The following is a 24,913-nucleotide window of genomic DNA, read 5'->3' as shown; positions in this document are numbered from 1 at the left end:
CTATTAAAAACACCCTTCCATAATATAGAAATCCATCCAACTGTAGATGGGTTGATAGCTTTTGACCTGTTTCCCCAGGGGAAACATTTCGTTTTATGTTTGTTTTTCTTTGTTTTATTTTCTTGTTTTAAACTGTAGTAAGTGTTTTCATTTTCATGATGTATGTTTGTATTGTGTTTTATAACTCAGTGCGGGATCCCTGCGATAATTCCCCGTGTGTCAACGGTGGAACCTGTGTCCGCCAAGATACCGAGAACTTCACATGCGAGTGTGTGGTAGGATATGGAGGCGTTAACTGTGGAACAGGTAAGGGCACTGTAAATTTAGTGATGTTGACAACTGAGCTGTTTCATTCATTTCAGTTGTTTGCTCTTCAAATTTAATTTGTTTCCTGCAGATCCAAAGTGTAAGATGTTATGTTTTGATCATTCAAAGGATGGTAAAACATTTCATCTTAAAGAGCAAGGGGTTATGAAAAGCAGCAGTACCACAATACCCATACCCTCCACCGCCCCCCCTCCCTCATCCAGTGGAATATCATGTAATGGAATCCTAATTGTAGTAAGGACCTGCAAATATTTTATTTAAAGTTTTAATAAACCCATTTCCAGAAGTATGTACTAAACCACAAAGTATTGTATTGTATTGTAGAGGTACTGTAGTCACTCACCATGCAACGAGTCCAATGTACTTACACGCTCAAATATTAAGCTGTAAATTAATACTTCTTAATGGTTGCGATATGTTTGTACTTCCTAAATGCACCTGTATGCAAACATGATATGTCATAGGCTTTTACGTCGCACACGATTTATCCGTCCTTTCTTTTTCATTATTTGCTTTCAATTTTCGCATGGTATAATTTATTTGGACATTTATGAAACAACAGTAAAATAAATTGGTCAAATAGCAGAGTAAAACAATAAATTCACGCTCGATAATTTTTCCATCGTTTCTTGTCGGATTTCACATTTTTTTGCGGATGATTATTGAACTTTCTTGTAGTTTTTGTACGTGTCGTTGACTCCTCGCTTCTGGTTTTTGACTCTTTCAGTGGTTTGCCCCGACGGCTATTGTCAAAATGGCGGCATTTGTCGAGTCAACGGAACAGAGTATCAGTGCTTCTGTCTTGAGCGATATACCGGAGAGTTGTGTGAACAAGGTTTGTAAACGAAAGCCGTTTTGACTGGAAAACTCCATTTTGTATGACATTTCTGAGACGTCAAAGTCAGTTTGACGGTCAGTTCATTATTTTTTTAAGTTTTAATGATTTTGAGACAAAGTTTACAGGTTGACTTGGAGCAATACCCTTTTTCTCATTGTTGCTGTTTGTTTAATATCAAACAAATTGAAATATATTAATACAGGTGTATATAGTAGTGTTAACTTTAATACTGCAACTTGCTGTAAATTTTCTTCAAGATGGCCACATCTATATTAGATGTCTGGTCTGGAATGCTAGTCCTTTTATAAGGGAATCCATCGATTAAACATTAGGTGTTCTGAATACGGCAAACTCGTTACAGAAGAATGTTTTTTGTAAGAATTCGATCGTGTCTGTTAAATATAGGCCTTAACGTGGGCTTGAGCACTGTAATTATTGGAAAACAGGACCTGTCATAATATCCCATGGTGACAAGTTCAAATATCATTTTAGGGTAACATGACTTCTTTTGCATTCAAACTTGATTTGGTTAAAGTTTAGGTCAGCTGCTAAACAGATCCACTAAAGAGATTTAACATGTGAGAAAGCTCTTGATAGATGACTGACATCGTCTAGGCCTGTTGTAATCTTGTTACGTATCATTCTAACCAGGGTTGCAGGAAACTATTTCCTGAATATAGCACTACTTGAAATCTTTAGGACAATTTCATAAGATGTTCATGTTTGCGAGAGTACCATGACCACCGGTAAATATTAGTGATTCTTGTGTATCTCAACAGAGTCAGAGACAATCTGGTGGCATTCTCCTTTAAGTAATACTTCGCGACTGATTTGTTTTCCACAAATGAAATAAATTTCTTATATATTATTGTGAAATTAACTTATAATAACTACCTTTAATTCAATGTGGAAGAAAGTAGCATATTAAAGGCAGGAACTTTTAAAGCTAATGGACATGCAGAACATAGTAAATGAGTATCCAAAGACTCAAGAAGTAAACTTGAAGAATTAATCGATAGTATCAGGGGTTTCTTCTTTAAATTATTTTGTTTACTTTGTATACCAACAGAGAGGAACCCATGCGATGAGTCACCTTGTAGAAATAATGCCACTTGTGTGTTAAATGATGACTTTACACACACATGTCAATGCCCTCCTGGATATGGTGACGCTGACTGTGGCGAAGGTATTCAAACTTACAGCTGTCGAATTCATTCCTTTTTTTCAGTTACCCTGCCACGATTCTCATCAAATTAATGATTGTTGTGTTAGACAAGGTTTTAATGTAATACCACAGCCTATTGGCTAATATTCTGAACAGTTATTACAAGCTAGAAAAAACAAAAAATTATTTACAGTTGTAAAGAATTGATATGGACAGTTTTACAACATACATACCTGAAGGTGAACAACTTGTGACATATATATGAAGCATATTGTTATGAGTGAGGGAGAAGGAATGTGGTAAACGTTCGGGCTAAACATGTGAGCTTAACTGCACGATTCTATCAGGGTAAGACTAGATATTAAAATATCCGATTGCGAGTCCTCTGTATACAGGTTAACACCTCTAAATTGTCAAAAGAAACAGCTTTCTGACACTTTACTACTGCTATTCTGAAAGGCCAATCATTTATGACCACCTAGCTTGGATATTATAGTGTTATTCCTCTTTACTGCTATTCTGAAAGGCCAATAATATATGACCACCTAGCTTGGATATTATAGTGTTATTCCTCTTTACCGTGCGTTGTTCTGATTGGATAACAAATGTACTGGTTTGAAGAGCGACTGTCTCACGATGATATTGTGTTATCCATTTAGGTTGTATCAAGCAACGAAACAGTCTCATTACTTTTCATATTTAATAACTGCAAATGAAATTAGATTCATTCTAGGTATTATGAGGACGTTGGGTAGTAGGGGGCTGGGTTTGGGTTATCTTTTGTTTGCTTTTTTGATTTATCATTTGAATTTGTCAGAATGTGGTAGTACCGTTCTTGACCATAAAAGGAAATAATATCAGGAAACCAGAATTTTTTTTTTTTTCATCCAGCCATGGAAAATCTCACCAGATAGATTGAATTTAGGCAGAAAATGTTACAGTGGTAGTGTGTGTGAAAATGTAATGGCTTACGTTAAATCTGTGGGACACAAACTTTTGTTTGTGCATTGACTAAACGGTCAATAGCTAGCTACCAAAGTGCACACAGATTGGTTTTACCGGGTAACCACCAGATCCAATTATACGTAGACATTACCATGGCTCGGTCTGAATGGGTACAAACTATAACGGATTGCAGAGCGAAGCAACGCTAATTTTGAATTTTCTTTTATTGCTCCCACAGAGGTTTGTGTGCAGGACCTCTGCGAAAACGGCGGTGTTTGCCGTGTGATCGAACGACAAGACAGATGTTTCTGCCAGATCGGATTTTTTGGAGAGACCTGTGGCATCGGTAAAGATTTTATTAATTCTAGCAGATGTGAGTGACGGTTCTGGCCAGACTTGAAAGGACTCTTCTGAGTTACCTTATTTTTACTTTGTATAAAATACTTTGACCCTTTAAGCTAATAAAGTAACGGTCACCCAGCCGTCAAGTTATGGACAAACCTGAAGCAGTTTACTAAACCTTGTGCAATATTTGAACATGGCAACAGCTTGATGGGTAGCACGGGGCTGGTCATGCATATGTTATGTCCCAACAGTCTGCTGATTAGTATTGACAAACAGGTTGAAGCGCAGCATTTTATTTCAATCTGGTAACAAGTCATTGCTGAGTGGAGGTTTCACAGGGTGTGGAAATGAGTTTTTAACTCATTTTTTCGAATGTCTTATTACTCTACAGCTAATACACCCTGTACTAGCAACCCTTGTCTGAACGGTGGTAACTGCAGTGTAGGTGTGAACGATACTTTTGAATGTACATGCCCTGCTGGTAGAGTTGGAATCCAATGTGAAACAGGTAAGATTGAACAAAGTTAAGAATGTGTATCGTAGAGTGTGGAAATCAAGTATATTGGTGAGGGACAGGATGTATTGTGAATACAGCATTAGGCATAATTAGTTTACAATAACTTTACATCAGCATAAAGATGGATAACATGTTTATTGATGAACTTATTCCAACAACTGGTGTCGGTATTATGTATTTTTTCCTCCTGTTTGAAGTGTTGGTATTATTTACCATCTGGTAGTATTGTTTCATCCCTTCTGTTATTTGCCTTGTGATGTTTTTTTTCTTTCCTATCCTGCACGGTGCTTGTTATTAAGCCATGAGGCTTCTTAGAACACTTCCTTCCACAACTATGCATGATGTATATCTAATGTGAATTTTATGTCAAAATAAAACAAAACTGTTAGCAAACTGCTTATCCACATAAGAGCCTGAGTAAGAGAATGTGTAAAAGTAAGAGGGCCTGACATTTCGATCCTAACAGGATCTTCTTCAGAGGTTGCATGACCAGTTAAAGTAACAGAAGGGACAAATACACACACAGAATACAGACAGGTTAATGAGCAGGGTGAACACAAAAGAGAAAGAAACCAACAGGGAGAAGCAGAGAGGCCTCTGAAGAAGATCCTGCTAGGATCGATACGTCCCTTTTATTTTTAAACATTGAATTTTATTTGTATAAAATCAAATGAATGTAGGGTGGAGAGGGAAATTATTTTGAAATAAGTTTATCAAAGTTAGTTAACAATTTGTTTGGTAGAAGGTGGTAACTATTATCAAGTAAAAGAGAAATGTTAATAGTTAACTCCGTTCACTTATTATCAAGACGGTTACAAATGTCCTAAATGAAGGCATGTATTTTCTTCAGTTAGAAAAATTGAAAAGAAGTTGTAGCACCTTCTAGGCAAAGTTTCTGATCGTTACCAGCTTCTCGAAAGTCCTGTTCAATTCCAGTTTCCCCTGGTAAATTATATCATACCTACTACTATGTAGTGTGACATTTACATCAGGACATCATTGAACAAATTGAAATACATATTTTAACCTCCTTCTATATTTGACCATAACAATCTTAGGCATCTCTCCTGACTTTTACTGGCCTTTTTATTCATTAAGGAACATATGACATTTGTGTGTGTACTCTTCTTTGTTTTCTAGCCGTTTTGGTCTGTAAATGGGTAATTTATAAAGAAACTATTAAATAACACAGTAGTGAAGCAGAAAAGGCATAATTTAAATATGTCATTTTGTGGATGATATTTTGATGATATTTTGGTATATTTGATATTTTTTGATATTTTTTTTATTTATTATTTTTAATTATATTTTTTGATATTTAATATTTTGATATATTGATGATATTTTGGATATTTAATTTGATTCTTTAAATGATTCTCTTCCATCCCTCCAGCCGTCTGCGTTCCTGCTGACTATTGTCAGAACGGCGGCACCTGTGCCGTCCATAGAAACGACGAATTCGTCTGCAGATGCACAGAAGGCTATACGGGAGACACTTGCAACGAAGGTGAGCCTAAGTGTAATCATATATTAAAATATGATGAAAGGAATTGCTATAAAGTGTGCTGGCTTTCTGGTTTTTAAATTGCAGGAATAAGTGTATCCGTATCCAAACATTTAATATAGCCAAAGATCTAAGTTTGTGACATTCCCTTGAGTCTTTGCGACAAAACAGGACTGGAAGATTTGTGTGTTAAGTCTACATTTGAAACATTTAGGGATTTGCTTGATTTTCAATGTTTTTACCCCTTAAATTATTCAGTTTAAATAATTAATAAATAAATTTATTAATTTGTGGTTTTTGCTTCCAAGTGTGTGTACTTGACCGATCTCTCAATGGAACTTATAGGACTGAACGACTTTGTGTTAACAGTACATTGGAAATATTCAGTGATTTGCTTAATATTAATGGTTTTTACTCTTAATTTATTCAGTTTAAATAATTATATTTTTACTTCATTATTTTTTAAGTTTGTACTTAACCGATCCTATCAATGGAATTTATATTTTTCCTACCACCATAGATGTGGATGAATGCTTATCTGCACCATGTCAGAACAATGGCAGGTGTATCAATGGTGTGAACAGATTTTTCTGTGACTGTGACGAAGGGTTTGGCGGCCCCACTTGTGAGGATAGTAAGTATTCACATCTGTCACAAATATAAAACAAAATAACAGCCATCTGCTTCATATACATGCTGCTTATCATTGTAATAATAAGGAGAAACAAACCCTTCCCATCATTGGTACCTGAATTACAGAGATGGTTTCTGTGAACAATTCCCTCCAACTATAATAAACATCAAATAACAGCCATCTGCTTCATATAATTGCTGCTTATCATAGTAATAATAAGGAGAAACAAACCCTTCCCAGTGGCGGATCCAGGATTTCGCCGAAGGGGGGGCCCAGATGGGAAATGCCTAATCGTCGTCCTGGGGGAGGGGTCTAAGGGGAGTGGGTGCCCCCCTCCCCTTTGGGAAAATTTCACAAAATATGGAGGTCCTCGGTGCAATCTGGTGCTACTTTTCGTGAAAGTTTGGAGTAAAATTTATTTCCAATAAATCATGTATTCATGGTTTGCCGGGCATATATTTGCAATTTCGAGCAATGAGCTGGGATTTACGTCTTTGGGGAGTAGGTGGTGATGCAAACTACTTTTTACCAGGCTACTCCAGGCCATTTCATCTTGGATGCCCCCTTCCAGATGGAGACTATTGATGCAGTCAGAGTGCCCCTCTCACCTTCACTTTATCAGAATGATGGTGTACTCTTTTTGCAAATTTATTTTACACAAAATTACACGCACAGTGGCGTAGCTAGGATTTTTTGAGTGGGGGGGGGGCCATGGGGGCTGTTCTTTCTTGTGGGGAGGGGGCGGAGTTTACTATCTAAGCGGAGCGCCACCTTGGTTGGCGCGGAGCGTACAGAGAAAATTTGAGATTTCAGCACCCCCCAGATCGCAGGAGATGGCACCTGTGAGGCAAAATAGCAACCAAAAAGATGTGCAACTTTGGTGACAGAAATACAAAAAAAGTTTTTTCTCTTTCATGCTGACTGGCCTTGCCAACTCAGCAAGACTTTTAACTTGAGGGAAGTTGGCATCATTTGTCGTTTCAAGCTGTCAAGGCCTTTCTCCAAACTCAAACCCCTGTGGGCTACCGGTAGATTTGCAGGATATGCCCACATGTGGACTTAAATAGCATTAGAGGAAGGGGGTGGAAGACTATAACACGCATCGATGTTTCGGTAATGGTCCACATTGATGGCTCGGTGCTTATTAGGCCATTTATTGGGTTTCTTGAGGCAGCTGTCATCAGAATCTGGCTTTTTGTGCCAATCGATGACCGATAACATGTATTGGTATGTAAATTTCTTCTTCATATATCTAGCAACACTCTAAAAACAAATAAGTGGATTTCATTCCATTGAAAATTTGGAGTGATCACTCGGCGCACTTCAAATTAAGAGTAAAATTTAACTCTATTGGAGTTAACCCTCACTCCTAATATGAGTGAATATAACTCTATTATGAGTTAAGATTTACTCCAATGGAGTGGAAATTCACTCTTATACCGGAATGTGCTCAGTGATCACTCCCATGGAGTGAAATTCACCTATGTTTTTATCAGTACAGTACAGTGCATATCATCATAGACGTACGTACTACGTACGTTCGTATATCAGACGCACTCGATACCCACGATACGATACGGTCCTGGAGAAACTATTTCCACTCATCATTTTTTAAGGCGATACAGTAGTGAGTATTGAACAGGCACAGCCGCATGTTTGCAGGAAATTCAGAATTCCCAATATTTTATATCTCTACCAGTAGTGAAAATCATGTTTCGACAGTTTCGTGGACATAAAGAGTTGTTTTGTGGAATATTCAATGACATATCAGGGGCGGATGCAGGATTTGTGACAGGGGGGGGGGGTCTGACTGGTCCAGCCGCGCCTGAACGTAAGACTATCTAAGCGGAGCCCCATCATCGGTTGGCGCGGAGCGTACAAGAAAATTTTTGGCTTTACAAACCCCCCAGATGGCCGGAAACGGCACTTCCCGAGTATTCTAAGCAGCATGTACCTAGCCTGAAAATATGGATCTCATGTCTGCAATTTCAGGCCCCCCGTAGCTACGCCACTGATCACGCATGGGGCACTTTCCCTCGAACGCGGTAAAAAAAAAAAAAAAAAAAAAAAAAAAAAAAAAATCAGGATTTTCAAAAAGGGGGGGCCCGGGCCCCCCGGGCCCCCCCCCTGGATCCGCCCCTGCTTCCCATCATTGGTACCTGAATTACAGAGATGGTTTCTGTGAACAATTCCCTCCAACTATACATCAAATAACAGCCATTTGTTTCATATAATTGCTGCTTATCATAGTAATAATAAGGAGAAACAAACCCTTCCCATCTTTGTTACCTTATTACAGAGATGGTTTCTGTGAACAATTCCCTCCAACAATAATAAACATAAAATAACAGCCATTTTATTCATATAATTGCTGCTTATCATTGTAATAATAAGCAGAAACAGACCCTTCCCATCATCGTTAACCTATTACAAAGATGGTTTTCTGTGAACAATTCCCTCCAACAATAATAAACATAAAATAACAGCCATTTGTTTCATATAATTGCTGCTTATCATTGTAACAAATAAGCAGAAACAAACCCTTCCCATCATTGGTACCTTAATTACAAAGATGGTTTTCTGTGAACAATTCCCTCCAACAATGTTTTCAGAGGTCATCTTTAGATTTGTGCAAGTCTTGGGCCTTTTGATGAGAGAAAAATCAAAATATCCCTGTTACATCTCCCAAACAAAGAAAAGACTAGCTGTTTTGAAGCCACCTTCATTACACCTGTCATGCAGGACTTGATAACCCTGGTTGGGTCTCTTTCTTGATTAATGCTTTAACCTCAAATTTAATTTAACCCGCTGACCTTCAAGTTGAAAGTAGTGAAAGGTTATCATGTAGGAATTGGGAACAGAGGCAAAGAAAAGCTACATTTGTTAGGCATAGTAAAGACTTGTCCAAATCATTCCAAAAATTCCAGATAAATGTGATATTTTGTATTAATGTACCTGTATAATTTGGTATATGAAATGATCAGTAATTTTCTGTATAATGCACCTGTATTTAAATTGCATGGCATTACACTGACACCCTACTGCTTAGTGCATCATACGCTTCATCACATCCGATCCGAATAGTGTAAACAGACGTTGGTGCTTTATAGCGTCATTCGGTCTGCATTTGGTTCACGCCAATATCTCACAATGTTACCAAAGCAACCCTGCATTTTATTAGAACAAGATTAGAATGAATCAAACTTGGTTGAACACATTAGCAATTAACAGTCCATCTCTTTTTGAATCCAAAATTTCAGATATACAATATTCATATCGTTATGAAATATCATGCACAAAATGAAAGTGTCAAAAAGTTTGATTTGTTGTTTGAATTAAAAAGTTGACTAGTCAGACAAATTTACAAAGTGAGGAATTCTTTTATCGAATAGCATCAAAAGCCAAATCAGTGCAGACAACCACTTAAAACACATCTCTCTGCATTTTATTCATATCCCCTCTCCCCTTCCCCCTCCCCCAGCCCCCTTTTTGGTGCCTACTAACAAGTTGTTTACATTTTTCACACATCAGCAACGCTTTCTCCCAATGAGAATGACGCCCTGGATGGCTTGTCCCTCCCCTTGGAACCATGGTGGCTGGCATTAATTGCTCTAATTTGCATATTATTCATAATCTTTGCGGTAGTGTGTCTCTGTACCATCCGTCGTCAGAACCAGGAGGAGAAGAAATTCAGACAAGAGCTAATGAAAGCATAAAAGACATCATCTAATATCCAACTGCTGTTAAACTTGACTAATATGCGATAATCATTTGCTTTAATGAAAAAAAGAATCCATTTTTTTTGCCATTTTGAGTTTGCAGTACCATTATTACTAAACATGTACATAAGACTGTGGCACTAACAGTGTACCTTAATTAAATTGCTTATTAACTATTATCATCAGTGTATATATTATTATACTAATTAATACCTTTAAGTAATAGCTTTGGGCATTTCAATTGAAGAAATTATCATCATATTTCTCTGTTCTTTCATATAAGAATTAAGGTGGCTTCCTTAATATTTTTGCCTTTGTTCCAGCTTCCCACACCTCATTGCAAAGGAGACATTTATGAGTAAATCTCTGTGGATTGGGTTTAGTTAATGAAGGACTTTATCAAACCTTGTATGAGAAGAAAAAAATCATTCTTTGTTTTAAGTATTTTTAAATATTTCATGGGTCGTTGGTATTGTGTCATTCTACAATTTTCAAACCGTTACACATGAGTTTGTAGGTAATATGTTCAGTTATCTTGTGGTTTTGCTGTCATTTTGTAATAAGATCATTAACCTTGTTCCTATGTATCGTATTTACAACATGAAAGAGACTCTCGGACATCTGTCCATTAAAGTTCATCTCATGATGATTAGTGTTGTCCTGTATCGGCCCATGCAAGAAAAGAAACAAGAGAAAGTTCAACATTTGAAGTTAGTACTTCAACGTGGCAACAACAACCACACCCACAAAAATACAAAGTACTTTGATTTACGAAACCAAATTGTGCTTGCCAGGACTTTTCCTCTAAAGTGCAAATCTTTTAACAGAGAATTTCTGTTAAGCAGTTGCCTGTCAGGGTAGAATTAATATGTACCCAAAAGGCAATGTTATTGAACATCGTGTGCTCTAAACTAAAATAGGGTAGTGTAATATACCCAAAAGGCAATGTTATTGAACAATGTGTGCTCTTAACTAAAATAGGGTAGTGTTATGTACCCAAAAGGCAATGTTATTGAACAATGTGTGCTCTTAACTAAAATAGGGTAGTGTTATGTACCCAAAAGGCAATGTAATTGAACATTGTGTGCTCTAAACTAAAATAGGATAGTGTTATGTACCCAAAAGGGTATTATTGTGTGTCCTACTTTACCCTTTACAACAGTTAAAGAATTAGAGGGAAAAGTTCCTTATAGTACTTGTGTAGACATTTTCCGGTAATGGAATTTTTGTTTGTAGCCTTTAATCTCAACATCTGTTTCTATAGTTAATACATAACTGCTTCCTGCTTCTTTTCACCTATATCTCTCAAACTTGGCTATCCCTCCCTGCTAATCCTTTGGGATTTTTACATCTTACTTGCCACTGTTGCTCTTTCTTTAATTAACAGCATTAGTTTTAGCTTGCATGTGTTGGATGTATGATGTCAACAATGACAGCATTCATCTTTGCTTCGGCTTAATACCGTAGTCTTTCATCCACGAGTAGTTTGTAGTCTGTCAAAGAAGAGACAAAAGAATAAAAAATGTCTGTTATTAATGTGCTTGTAGATAATTAATTTGCCCTTAATTGAGAAGGAAGAAATTGATGTTGAATTTAGATATTGAGGATCTGGGAAATGTTAATTGTAATGGGTCATAAGGCATTATCCTCTTCTTTTTTTTTTGGTGGGGGGGGGGGGGCTACATCGGTGTAGGCTTATTGCAGTAGTAAGGTATTACTTACTTGCAAACCTATCATAGCTATTTTATTTGGTTGCAAATAGACATCAATTTCCGTAGAAAATTGTCTGTAGTGTTTTGATATAGGTTGTCTTAATGAAAAAAATCTCCTTAATTTTTCGGGTGATTATTTTTCATAATATATCAGCACACGTTGGCTCACTAGACACCATTAGATCTGTACAGCGAACCAAGTTTGAATCTGGTTCCAGAGGGTTATTATAACTGCTACATGATTTCCATTATTCAGAGCTAACCGGAGCTCGACCCACTTCATAATTGAGAATAGAAACATATGCCGGACAAACTCGATTAAAAAAAAAATTCATTAGAAAGGCTGTTATAAAATTATTTAATGACATTTTATTCTTTTGCAAAAATTCAAACCTATACAAAATTTATGGGTTTGGGTTTTTTTTTATTTTTTTATTTACTATACATTTTAGGACTAGAAGGGGTTTCTTTTTGCAGCTTTCCATTTTATAGACATTCGAGTTGTGATTTTTGTTCCGATGAAATTTCAGTAAAGGTATTTGACACTCCCTAGGGATTTGTCACAAGCTTGCAAATGTGTTCAGTTTGTACATAATGTTAAACTTAGAAAAAAGTATGTTGTGGTTTTAAATTTTTTTATGATTTTAATTCATTTTTATTGCGTGGTAATTATGCTCAGGATTTAAATAGAATTTGCATAGTCAAAATGGATCATTTACAAAGTTTATATTCATATAGTTTAACTAGTTTACCAAGTTCTTCTAAGTCACCATTTTTTATTTTTTACAGAAGCAAAGTATTCATTTAAAATGTTAAAATTGTTAAAAACTTCAAATTTAAAAGTTGAAGTGATGTAAATCAACAGCTATTTTAGGTATGTTACTGTACAACAATACTTTAACTAACTAAGCAGTAGAATCTAGCTTAAAGTGATGACTATCATATGGTCATGTAGCAAAGTGGGTACTTTCTATTGTGTTATTAATATGTGTGTACTCAAAAGTTTGTTGTGCTTAATTTGAAGAAGAAATAAAAGACATTTGAGATGTTGATAATAAAAAAAATCAAATTGATTCTTTTGTAATTGAGATTACACTTGTATCTAAGTGTTTTGAGCTACAACATTGCTATTACAAAAATCACTCTTCTTTTACGGGTTCGTACGTCTCAGGAAATGGTAAGTCAATGGAAATTATTTGAAAAACTTGTCTTTGTTTGTAAATGTTAAAATATGCTGACAGAAATGAGAGAATTATAGGAGACATTTGTGGGCTTAGGGCTGATAAACTTTTAACCTATGATAAATCCTTGAGTTATCTATCTCATCTGTTCTAGATGGACTATGGTTGTTGAATATAATAATTAGCATTGTTTAAACAATATTAACAACATCATTTTGTCTGTCAAGAAACTTTGAAATTATAGACATTTTGAGTTTTTTTATTTGTTCTAAAATTTTCTTATTAACTGCACATGGAGTTTGAAGGAGAATATAATAATTAGCTAAACTAAGCTGTTCCATTTAAGCAGTGTATTAACAATAGTTCACCATTTGTATAAAATGTACTTAAATATTATTATTTAAATGAGATTTGCAATTTGATCAAAAGTAAGATGCCTCTCTGGATTCTTGGACCAAAAGAAGGTCTCTAAGCAGCTAGTAATAGAAGCACATACTAAAAGGATATAGAACTTTAACACTTTTGTCAACCAGACACTTGTCATATTTAGTCCTCAGCACCTCTTAGCTGCAAACTTTCTATTTTATCATTGAAAAACATTTCCGACTATAGACTAATGTACAATTGTAGTGGGATTTTTAACATCAAAAATGTATTGAAAAACTTATCAAAATCAACTCAGAAAGCTGCCCTTAGTAGTAGTAAGTAGTAGTTGGTTATATTTAATGACCTGTGATATAACTGTCATTTAATGCAGTCATCATGTCTCATTTTGTAAGAATAAGTACATCGTTGAATGCCAACAACAACAACAACGTAAAGGATATAAACAATCAAAATCTGGTAAAAGGCGGCAAATATTTCAAAGAAAGGGCAAATAAGTAACTCTGTTGGAAGAAGAATGAGTGAAACATGTTGCATATATATATATGTTATTAATTATATTCGATATGACATTAATTTGTTTAATGTGAATGTAATATCAATATATGTCATTTTGAGTGAATTTTGTTTCCCCACTCCAAACAGGTTGTATAGCAAACTTCACGTGCGAGAACGCTGGCAGATGTGAGTATAATATGGACGAAGGCACTGTGAGCTGCAATTGTCCCCCAGGGTACACTGGTGACTATTGTGAAACTGGTGAGTACTAGTATTAAAAGATGCTTTTGTGGTCGAATGGTTATGGCAATGGACTTGCAATGTAAGGATGGCTGGTTCGAGTCCTGACCAGATTATTACGTTGTGTATTGGGGTATAGAGGCGCTGTTTGTGCCAATGCCTCTCCTTAACCCAGCTGTATAAGTGGGGTATAGAGGCACTGTTTGTGCCAATGCCTCTCCTTAACCCAGCTGTATAAGTGGGGTATAGAGGCACTGTTTGTGCCAATGCCTCTCCTTAAACCAGCTGTGTAAGTGGGATATAGAGGCACTGTTTGTTCCAATGCCTCTCCTTAACCCAGCTGTATAAGTGGGGTGCCTCTTCTACACCTAGATGTATAAGTGGGGGGAACTGCAAATTCACTTGTTTGTGTTTTCTGGACTGGGGATGCATCACCGCATGGGATGTGGATCCTCAGGGGGTTAGTAAATGGGTCGCACTGTTCCACCATGATACAGCCATCTAGTGAAGCTGTTTTAGGCTGCTGCCTCATTAGTGTATATGTCCCACTCTGAGGCCAATATGAATATATGTGAGTTACTAATAAAAACTTTCCATTCCCTCTCTAGATATTGATGAATGCTCAAGAAATCCTTGTCCACAGAACTATCTTTGCATAGATAAAATATTTGGCCATTCGTGCCTGTGCATCGACAAATCTCGTGGGTGTGATCAGGAGATTAGGGAGAGTGAGTATATATTCATTTATCATTAATCATTGACAATGTTTAGGATACATGAAGTATAGAGCAACGATACATGGCATACAAAGTGATGATACATGAAAATATTGAGTGCTGGTACGTGAAATATTGAGTGATGGCACATGAAATATTGAGTGATGGCACATGAAATATTGAGTGATGGCACATGAAATATTGAATGATGGCACATGAAATAAAGAGTGATAGTACATGAAATATAGAGTGATGATTACATGAAATATTGAGTGATAGTACATCAATTTTGAGTGATGGCACACCAAGATTTAGTGATGGCACATGAACATGATCATATGTGAAATACAGTGATGGTACATGAAATATTGAGTGATGGTACATGAAATATTGAGTGATGGTATCTGAATATTGGGTGATGGCACATGAACAATGGGGTGATGGTACATGAAATATTAGTGATGATACATGAAATAACAAGTGATAACACATGAAATATTGAGTGATGATAGAGCCTACATGAAATATTGAGTGTTGGTACGTGTATAATAGAGTGATGATACATGGAGTATTGAGTGCTTTGTGGCAAAATTTATACATAGCATATAATCTGATAACAAATTGCTTTTCAAATTGATGAAACAGATGATTTTGCTTGTGCATGACATTTAATCTCAAAGCATTCTTATTTGCTTGTTTCTTCAACCCTGTCATTGCCTATTATGTGTGATTCAATGACCTTTTGACTCAATGTACAATCAGTACACTACCTGTACAGGAATACTTCAACGCAAAAGATGCTAGTATCCTAATTGTGTGAATGTGTATCATATGCTGTGATGATTATGCTAAAGCAAACCATGAACCATTTACACCCCATTTCGGACCAAAAGAAAAAGTGGCCACCACAGCAAGTGGTAACACACACAAATAGTGAAGATCTAGTGAGTCTAGTGAGCTCTATTACCTCTGAGGATAATCCAGTGCCAATTCTATATAGTCTAGTGAGCTCTATAACCCCTGAGGATAATGCAATACCAATTCTATATAGACAAGTGAGCTCTATAACCCCTGAGGATAATCCAATACCAATTCTATATAGTCTAGTGAGCTCTATAACCCCTGAGGATAATCCAATACCAATTCTATATAGTCTAGTGAGCTCCATAACCCCTGAGGAAAATCAAATACCAATTCTATATAGTCTAGTGAGCTCTATAACCCCTGAGGATAATCCAATACCAATTCTATATAGTCTAGTGAGCTCTATTACCCTGGGTATACTCTGGTGCCAATTCTATATAGTCTAGTGAGCTCTATAACCCCTGAGGATAATCCAGTACCAATTCTATATATTCTAGTGAGCTCTATAACCCCTAAGAATAATCCAATACCAATTCTACATAGTCTAGTGAGTTCTATAACCTCTAAGGATAATCCAGTACCAATTCTATATGGTCGTCGTCATCATCATCATCATCATCATCATCATCATCATCATCATCATCATCATCATCATCATCATCATCATCATCATCACCATCACCATCACCATCACCACCACCACCATCATTATCATCAACAGAGCCTCTGCTTTAATTATCATCAACAGAGCCTCTGCTTTAATTATATATATAATCCAGTTATTACTATAAGATTGTTGTCTCTTCATTCAACAGTCGTCAAGGAACCTTGTTCTGGGGATCACCAGTGCCCCGCAGAAGCTGTCTGTCTGAATTTTTTCAACGGATATTTCTGCTCTTGCCCCACCGATAAAGTACATGAAAACTGCCATAAACACTTCAGAGGTATGTTCCACCTCCTGATTTCATTACACGCACAGACCCCTGATCTTAATAATGAACGTCTTCTGCTCTTCGATGTATAATTCAACCTGTTTTCATTACCATGCATTTTTAACAAATTGTAATAGACAGGGGATCAGGAAGGACTTTCAGATTAGTGAGGCAAGTCAGTGGTAGATGCAAGGTGGATCATTTGGGAGGGGGGCCCATTGGACTGTTACCCATCAGAGTCCATGGGGAGCGGAGAAGGGGTTGTCCCCACTTTGGAAACGTTTAGTATGATTAAGTGTGCTTGAATGCCAAATGGTATTGCATTTTGCCACTTTTGAAGTTGTTTTAAATTACAGAACTTTTTCAGTGTTTAGGTTTAGTCATAATATTGACCAAATCATTGCTTGAAAGTCCTTCCTGGTCTCTTGGTACAAGAGACTACTATCTCTGAATTACATCTCTATGATGAAAACAGGTTAATTGGGTGGAAGTGTGTCTGTCATACAAGCCCATCATATGGGCTTGTATCATAACTCATCTCGTTCAACTTAATGTATCGCTACTTGAACGAGGTATAACAAGGTACTAAGTAGGATTAAAACAGTGCAGATGTTGCATTCTTCCTGTATTAGTTTCCTCAAGCAACCTCACGTGTTGATTATCTCATTGTTTCGATCGCAGTGACAGCAGCCGCAACAACAGATGCTCCAGCTAACAATCCTGATGTGCAGGACAACGACGGCCAAATATCAGAAACTAACAGCGGCCCAGACATTTGGTGGTTGATTGTGATCGGCATGGCAGCGGTACTGATGATAGTGTTCCTAGCTGGTCTAACATACACCCAGTGCAGTCGTCACGACGGCTCTTCACAAAAATGATCTTGTCATTTCTAGGGTCGACCGACGACCAATGCGAGAGCAGTTTGTCACTTTTGTGTAGAAACTGCCATTTTGGAAACTCTCTTGATTGTTAAAACAAAACCATGTAGATGCACTCAAGTTGAAAGGGTTCGGAGAAACGTAAATGTAGACTTAAAGATTCACAAAATGTTTTTTGTTTTGGTCATCCGAGTTATATGTTTAACTAAGGAGGAGGGGGGGGGGGTGGTGATGGTATCTTGCCAAAGATTGCATTTGGGTCATTATGAAATCCATACCCATTGCAGCAGGGATTGTTGCTGAAATTAAGTAGTGAAAATATACTGTTTTTTTGTTCTGTTTTTTTTAGCTTGTTTGGAGAAGGTATCCTTCTTTACTTGTGAATGATGTAGTTGTGTGATAAAGGGATTAGGTCAGGGGGGTGGGGTATGTTTAAAAGTTTGAGGGGGTGCTGGAAATGTTGAAATTCTTACCACAATCATTCAATGCAGGTATGCAATTTTTTTTCTCCAACTTTCAAAATGATATTATTGGTGTTAAGAAAGTTTTGACAGGTCTTGATTGGTTGGGAAAGACAATAGTACAAGCTATATTTATTGGCTTATCAAGTCTAAAATAGAATTTTCATATTTTTCATGTTCATTTTTTTTTTTTTATGATGATTATTCATGCATTAAGGAATAAAGAGTATTAAAAGATTGACAACTATTTTAATTTCTGTTTTATTTTGATTTTGATTTTTTTAAACAATTTTATGATTTTATCAGACAAGATAGGCTTAAGATGATACTAAATGCAAATGTCATTAGCGTAATGATTAATAGCACAGAATATTCACATGGTATATATGTTAATGTTGATCAATAACATACTGCCTATGCTGTATCTTCAGTTACCAAAAGCTGGGCAGGTTCGGTCAGGGATACCAGCTATGTGTTCCAGCTTTTGTGCTATTGAAAAAATGGTGTCCGTTGTTGTGTTGTTTCTGTCTTGTTTGTACGTTTTATTTATGAAGAAGTAAATAAAAACATTTGAAAAGTACATTGAAAAACTTAAAAGTAGTTTCTGTGCTGTTTGAGAGTAATAAAGGTTGAGAAAATTATTGTTAAGCATCTTTCTATAAGAAAATACTTTATGAAATAATTAACCTCTTTAACGCAATAAAAACTGTCGATACACTCCAGAATTATATTTTTCTGATGTCAATACTACAATCCAATAAAACTTGTTTAATATTCTTGATTGATTTTTCCAAGGAGAGATAATCTCCTACCATGTAAGGTCGTACATACGAGTTGGGGTGTTTCCGCCACCCCTCCCCCGCCCCCTTTGAAAATCAAAACGATGCCAACGTCAGTCGCAAATTTGACCCGAGTTCAACGTGGTCCTACACCAGTCAAAGTAAGATTTATAAAAGAAACTGACGAAAAAGACAATAAAATCGTTCTCTCTATTCATCACTTGCTCTCTCAGGTTTGGAAGTTATTAGGCTGACAAAATGCTACATATACCTCGACCAGAGATTTGTAAACATTCGCCTGAAAGTTAATTCCTGCCAGAAATAGATGTCTGTGCTTTAAAATCGCTTCAAGGCAGTGGCGGAGCGTCCATACAGTCAGGGGCGGATGCCCCCCCTGACGGACTGCTGGCGCCCTTTTCAGCTTTTACAACTTTTTACTTATTCGCGATTATTGAGTTTTTTATTGCGCTCTCATCTACCTAAATGACATTTGTCACAAATTAGCGAGGCCCGGAAAGGGTCATTTCCGGCGATCTACGGAGTATCTTTACTCAAAAAAGAAATTCTGTGCGCTCCGCGCCAACCTGTGGTGGCGCTCCGCTTGGATAGTGTCGTAAGCGCTCCTACAGACCATTCTCGCCACCCCCCCCCCCCCCCCGCTTGACCAATACCCCAAGCTCCGCCGCTGCTTCAAGGTAACACAACATGATCTGCAAACGGTGCAGCTGAAGTCTCCAATATTCCCCACCAAGCGGCTCAAGGTTATCCAAATGAATCTCAAATTAAGGATTGTTTTTAAATCAAGTTAAAACAAAAAATTCATAATGGTTCAATTGACGAGATACGATAAGTTGTCAATTAAACATTTTGCAGAAAAATATCCAAATAAGTTGTCAATTGTTCAATTGCCCAGTTAAAGCAACTGGGCAATCCAAAATTTTGCTGATTTTTTATAAGATTTTATCTTGTTATCTAAACAATTTACTGAAAACATTAGGGCACCTCACAAAACACAGCAAAATCTGGCCAATAATATCTATGATTGACAATTTTGTCATTCTAAATAAGCAGTGAAAAATACAACAAGTACTCACAGACTATCACACTCCAAGGTTAGAAAAAAAGGAGTAAGATTAAGGCTAAATGATCGCATCTAAACCAAGCGATGCTTCTGAGATGAAATAACGTGTGAAATTTGTACGATTTCTGAGTAGTCGAAAGGAAAAGAATGGCGCTATACTAAAAAGTAATATAAATAGAACTATAATCAAAAACACAACATACATATACCGATTTTAATCGACATATATCAATTTAAGTAAATTTCCTTGGTCTTATACCAGTTTCTAGCAACTTAAATTGACAAAAACCTATTTAAATCGACATAACATCGATTTAGCCCATTAACATATTCTTCTAAACATATTACTTTTCTCGGTGAATACATAATTTTAATATGAATAAAGAAGAACAAAGAAGACAACTTCAACACAATTGTCATGATTACATCATTCACACTGCTGTTGCCAGATGCATTCACAAATATTATCCCCAAATTGAAAATATTCAGGCTTCGCGATATCATATTCTATAGGTATACCTGCCCGTGTTTGGCCAAAAGATGTTGACGGTTAATGGTCATCGGTCATGCCTAGAATTAACGGTGAAGCAATGTCATTTCGGTTTTATCTAGTTCCGCGAAAGTGGACAACCTGCAGTCTTTGAAACATCTGAGAATGCGTTTGGGGAATCTCTATCACTTCTGGGCAAAGTACCTGTGCATTCCCTTTTTCAAACATAGTGTGGGATTTTCGAACCAACATGTGTTTTTTTAACCACTCCTATAACTAGCACAGTTTACCTAACGAAATGTTGCCCATCGTTCGTTTGACAACTTTTACACATGCACGTCTGGTAATCAACCAATCAGAAAACTTCTTTGAGGTAATGTCAATCACGTCCGCTAAACCAAATTTTAGCTTTGAGCGGCTTTAAAATTGTATCCAATGCTCCGAAATGAAATGATTCTTGATTCTTCTCGTCAGTAATTTGAGACGAGATCTCTTTAAACATATTTTATCAACCAGTACATAGATTGAGAACGTTACAGCTGTGCTATAGCCTATAGAATGTTTCGCTTCGAGGAGTTGGTGTGGGACTACCGCCCCCCCCCCCCCGCCCCTCCCCCATCCATTTCAATCACCCTCCAGACCCATGCTATATGTCCATTTACTTGATGAATAATTGGTACTTATATAAGGGCCCTTAACAACTCCCTGTTAAAAGGTTATAGTCAATTTTGATATGCCGAAAACCCTTAAACAAGTATCCTATTAGTCAGTTAAAGTGGGCTTAACTGACTACTTAAGTTTACAGTATAACAATTCAATAGAATAACATAAGACTTTTATGTCATGGTAAAAGTATACCCTCATATTAAAATTATGTTTTCGCCTTAAAATAATCCTGTAATTAGAATTTTTCAGAACCATCCTACTTGTTAAGGACATAGAAGAATTTGTCAACTATTGAAATATTTGGACGACTAAAATACTGTAAGCAGCCTAATTTCACATTAGGAGTGCGAGCATAGCAAGCACTAAAGCCTGAAAGCAATGCGACATTCAAGAATAAAATTTGAAATTTTCGATATGCAACTTTTCAACTTTAACAACTTAAAATAGGTAAGACGTCAAAATAAGTTGAGAAATGCTACAGTTAAAGAAAAAAAATGAAAATTAACCCACCCCACCCCGCCCCCACCCACCCCCCCCCCACCCCGTTTTAGGGATGTTCACCGACCAAGTTCTTCGGTTAGCTAGGACCTTCAGCTGTCAATATCTACTTGTTTGCCATTATATTAGTGGTAGGTGCGGCCACCAGGGCTGTTGCCATGGCAGCACTATAAACATTGGGGAAAAATCATATCTTTCGGAGTATACAACATAAAAACACAATCTAAGTGTTCAGTTACATCAATTGTATGGTGTCTGGTTGATTACAATCAAGATATGAGTCATTTAAGGTTTTTATTATGCCCAATCAGGACCGTTGAGATTACAATGCTTGAAAACTTTCTTGGGGTGGGGTTGGGAATTTAAGATAATTCATTTAATTGTAACTAAAACATGGAAACTTAATCAATGTGTGTTTGGCATATAAATTTCAGACTGTCTGGTTGATTGATCTCAAGATCAGGCCCATTTAAGGTTACTATCAAGGTCATTTAAGACATTTAACACTAGGCTGACTTAATTTAAGTTTAAAATGGACTTTGACAACAAAATGTCATATTTATGTAACTAAACAACATAGAAAGTTACACAAGCTAAGTGTCAAGATAGATATATATATATATATATATATATATATATATATATATATATATATATATATATATATATATATATATATATATATATATATATATATATATATATATATATAGACATGCCCTATTTAGACATGACAGTGACCTTAAATGATCCAGATCTTGACTGCAATCAACTGGGCAGCGCCAAATCAATGTAGAAAATATATATAATGTGTATATGTATATATATATATATATATATATATATATATATGTATATTATGTGATATTTTTCTCAAAGTCCAAATTTCATCATGGCTATTGCCATGGCAACAGCCCTAATTAGGGATGACTTTGAGGTTGTGATCGGTTTCACCAAGACAGCTTCAAATATATATACTGAGACACTTACGTTGTGCTTTTAGGTTATTTAATTCCAAAGATATGACATATTCTCAAATTTCCAAGTTTTAATGAATGTGTTGGTGGTCACACCAACCATTAATTAAATGGCAAACAAGCAGATTGTGATAGCTGAGGGTTCTAGCTAACAGAAAAACATGGTGGGGTAACAATCCCTATAAAAAAACATGGTGGGGCGAAAATTATTAAGGATTCGCTTTTTTTTGGGGGGGGGGGGGGTGTCTTTCGCTGCGTTGCCCTTGTCCGTGCTCCTGCTTCAGTCCTCGCTTTGCTATTTACTCTCTTGTTCTCACGTTATTTTCTATATTTGCGTCAAACTGTATGCAGTGAGCGTGACACATTTGTGAGTTACCCAATAGTAATACCAGTTCCTAATACAGGACGATACCATGGTTACGTACGATTACCCAATTTACCTAGCTACGTTTATCCCTTTCATGCTTAAACCTGATTTTTTTTAGGTCAAGCCTAATAAAATGACACAACATCTTTTGTTTTTTCCCCTCATTATGGGTTCTACTTATGGCATATATCTTACAGTTCACATGATTTAATTCAGCTGCGTCAACTGACAGGCTACTGATTTGCTACATTCCACTACAACAGAATGTACAAAACACAAATAAATGGAAACAAACATAAAAGAAAGTAAATTTGAATCAACGGTAAATAACATGAAAAAATTGACTTGACTTTACAATATTTCGCATATAGCCACTCATCGATCTTGTTGACAGAATAATATTCTCTAACTCTTACGCAAAATGGGAGCAGGGACATCCAGCAGGCAAGCAGGGAGAATCCCCTGCTAGGGAGAATCCCCTTCTAATGAGAAGGGAAACTTCACCTGACCTCTGCCACAATCTTAATTCATGTGATTGAAAGATTGAAAACAGGTGTGCCACGATTGTATCATTCCCTTTTCTTCGATCTAATGTCTTTAGTTTTAAATCCATAGAAAGGATCAAGCAGCATATAGCTGTGTTATGGTTGTATAAAGTGTATTTTTTCTGAGGGATATCTTAAAAGAATGCTTTCCCTGTTAGCTTTTCTTCCATTCATGGCGGTTTAGTTCTTGAGATTATCGTAATCTCTAATCATCCATGGCTTGAAACGGAATACAAAGAATGTTTCTATAGTTCACATGTTCTCATTGGTTCTTCCTTTCTTTTGACACTTACAACGCTTACAATACTTTGTAACATGATGTTCTTTTTTCAAGATTAAATGTGTTGCATGAATAAATTTGGGTCGGGTGAGGAAGTTAAAGTTAGTTAGTGGGAGGGAGGAATGTCTCCGTTGGCCCATCGTCTAATTAAATATGATGGTCCCACTCTATTCTGCATGTTCTTGATGATAAGATATATTTGCGTCAGTAACGTATCGGCAAATGAAATGAGAAGGAGGGCGGCGGTGAAAGGAGAGTAGCTACGACCTTGAAAGGGACTATAGCTATTGTCTCCTATAACTTATGCTTTATAGAGATTTTAGCTACTGATAGAGTCGACCATGTCAGAGTGTTGACAAAATATACACGCAAATACCGCAGTTTCAGAGTATCAATAAATACAACAAGTCACTGCGGGCTAAACAAAGTCTTGTAGTTGACGAATTCCCGATCCCCGTGTTTCCCAAATCTACTTGCATAAACTCAAAACCCTATGAATTATGTTTCGAGTTTCGAATTACTGTGCTATTTCCAGCCATTCAGATTCCTAAATAAGATCACATGTAGTTAACGTGTTTGACTTAATAAGTATTGTCCCTTCCTCATTCAAAAAGGTCTTGAAATTGTTTGTTGAAATTTTAGGCTTAATCCCAGTTCATCGTCTACATAGAATTTAGTTGTAAAGGGAGACAAGTTACAGCAAGAACTCTCTTGCGAGCATAATCGTAAGCGACCTTTTGTGAATAAGAAGATTTCACGGAATCCGTTTATTTTTACTCCTTGCTTCGAAGTCATCGATAGTATCGGGGCATTATCCTTTTGTACATTTACGTCTTGAAAGGAAACGACATTCTTACTGCATGCTGCAACGTAAACAAAGACATTGAAGCGTGAGCTTCTTGTTAATCAAGATATTCAGATCCGTTGTTCTAATGAGAGTGAAACAGGATGAATAGAGATTTCGTTGAAGGCAGTGTCGTTCACTGTTACCAATAGATTGTATCCAACCAATAATACCAATTAAAGCTCGTTAAAAGTTAACTTGTCAAATGGCTCAGAGGGTAGAGCAGTGGACTGGTAATCTGATAAAACTGAGTTCGATTCCATCAATGGTTGGTTATACACGTTTAAAATTTCTTTTTCTCTTTCAGTAGTCGACACTGAAGTCTTGATATATTAATTCAACCACATAATTTACTAGCTGATGTGGTGGCCGATGCTGTTAAGCGGGTGATGAAAGACTCATTCCTTGTCGGTCGTGTAAATCGTGGCTAGGGTTCAAGACAGGCCTCTGGCGATAATACCTTTGGCTGTAGGTATGGTACTTTTTGTGGCCTAGGATCCCGTACCATGTCTCCCTTGTTGTC

General features: G+C 36.6%; 1 protein-coding gene across 19 annotated transcripts in view; it reads left to right on the top strand.

Moving 5' to 3' along the window:
- LOC139980615 (uncharacterized) overlaps nt 1–18,644 on the top strand; it is an 81,842-nt gene extending 63,198 nt beyond the window's left edge. For 18 of the 19 annotated variants that reach the window (XM_071992384.1, XM_071992378.1, XM_071992385.1 and 15 more), the window contains 11 exons: nt 190–306; nt 1,055–1,162; nt 2,235–2,351; nt 3,514–3,621; nt 4,012–4,128; nt 5,531–5,644; nt 6,162–6,275; nt 13,917–14,030; nt 14,618–14,737; nt 16,405–16,533; nt 17,203–18,644. In XM_071992384.1, coding sequence (XP_071848485.1) covers nt 190–306; nt 1,055–1,162; nt 2,235–2,351; nt 3,514–3,621; nt 4,012–4,128; nt 5,531–5,644; nt 6,162–6,275; nt 13,917–14,030; nt 14,618–14,737; nt 16,405–16,533; nt 17,203–17,402 — 1,358 coding nt within the window. In that variant the 3' untranslated portion in view covers nt 17,403–18,644. Of the gene's footprint in view, nt 1–189; nt 307–1,054; nt 1,163–2,234; nt 2,352–3,513; nt 3,622–4,011; nt 4,129–5,530; nt 5,645–6,161; nt 6,276–9,806; nt 12,733–13,916; nt 14,031–14,617; nt 14,738–16,404; nt 16,534–17,202 lie in introns of those variants that run through there. The other variant, XM_071992393.1, reaches the window with a different exon arrangement.
- The last annotated feature ends 6,269 nt before the right edge of the window (nt 18,645–24,913 follow it).

This window comes from Apostichopus japonicus, chromosome 15 (assembly GCF_037975245.1).
Source record: "Apostichopus japonicus isolate 1M-3 chromosome 15, ASM3797524v1, whole genome shotgun sequence".
Classification (NCBI taxonomy): domain Eukaryota; kingdom Metazoa; phylum Echinodermata; class Holothuroidea; order Aspidochirotida; family Stichopodidae; genus Apostichopus; species Apostichopus japonicus.
Note: the sequence above shows the minus strand (reverse complement) of the source record. Positions and strands in the feature narration are given on the sequence as shown.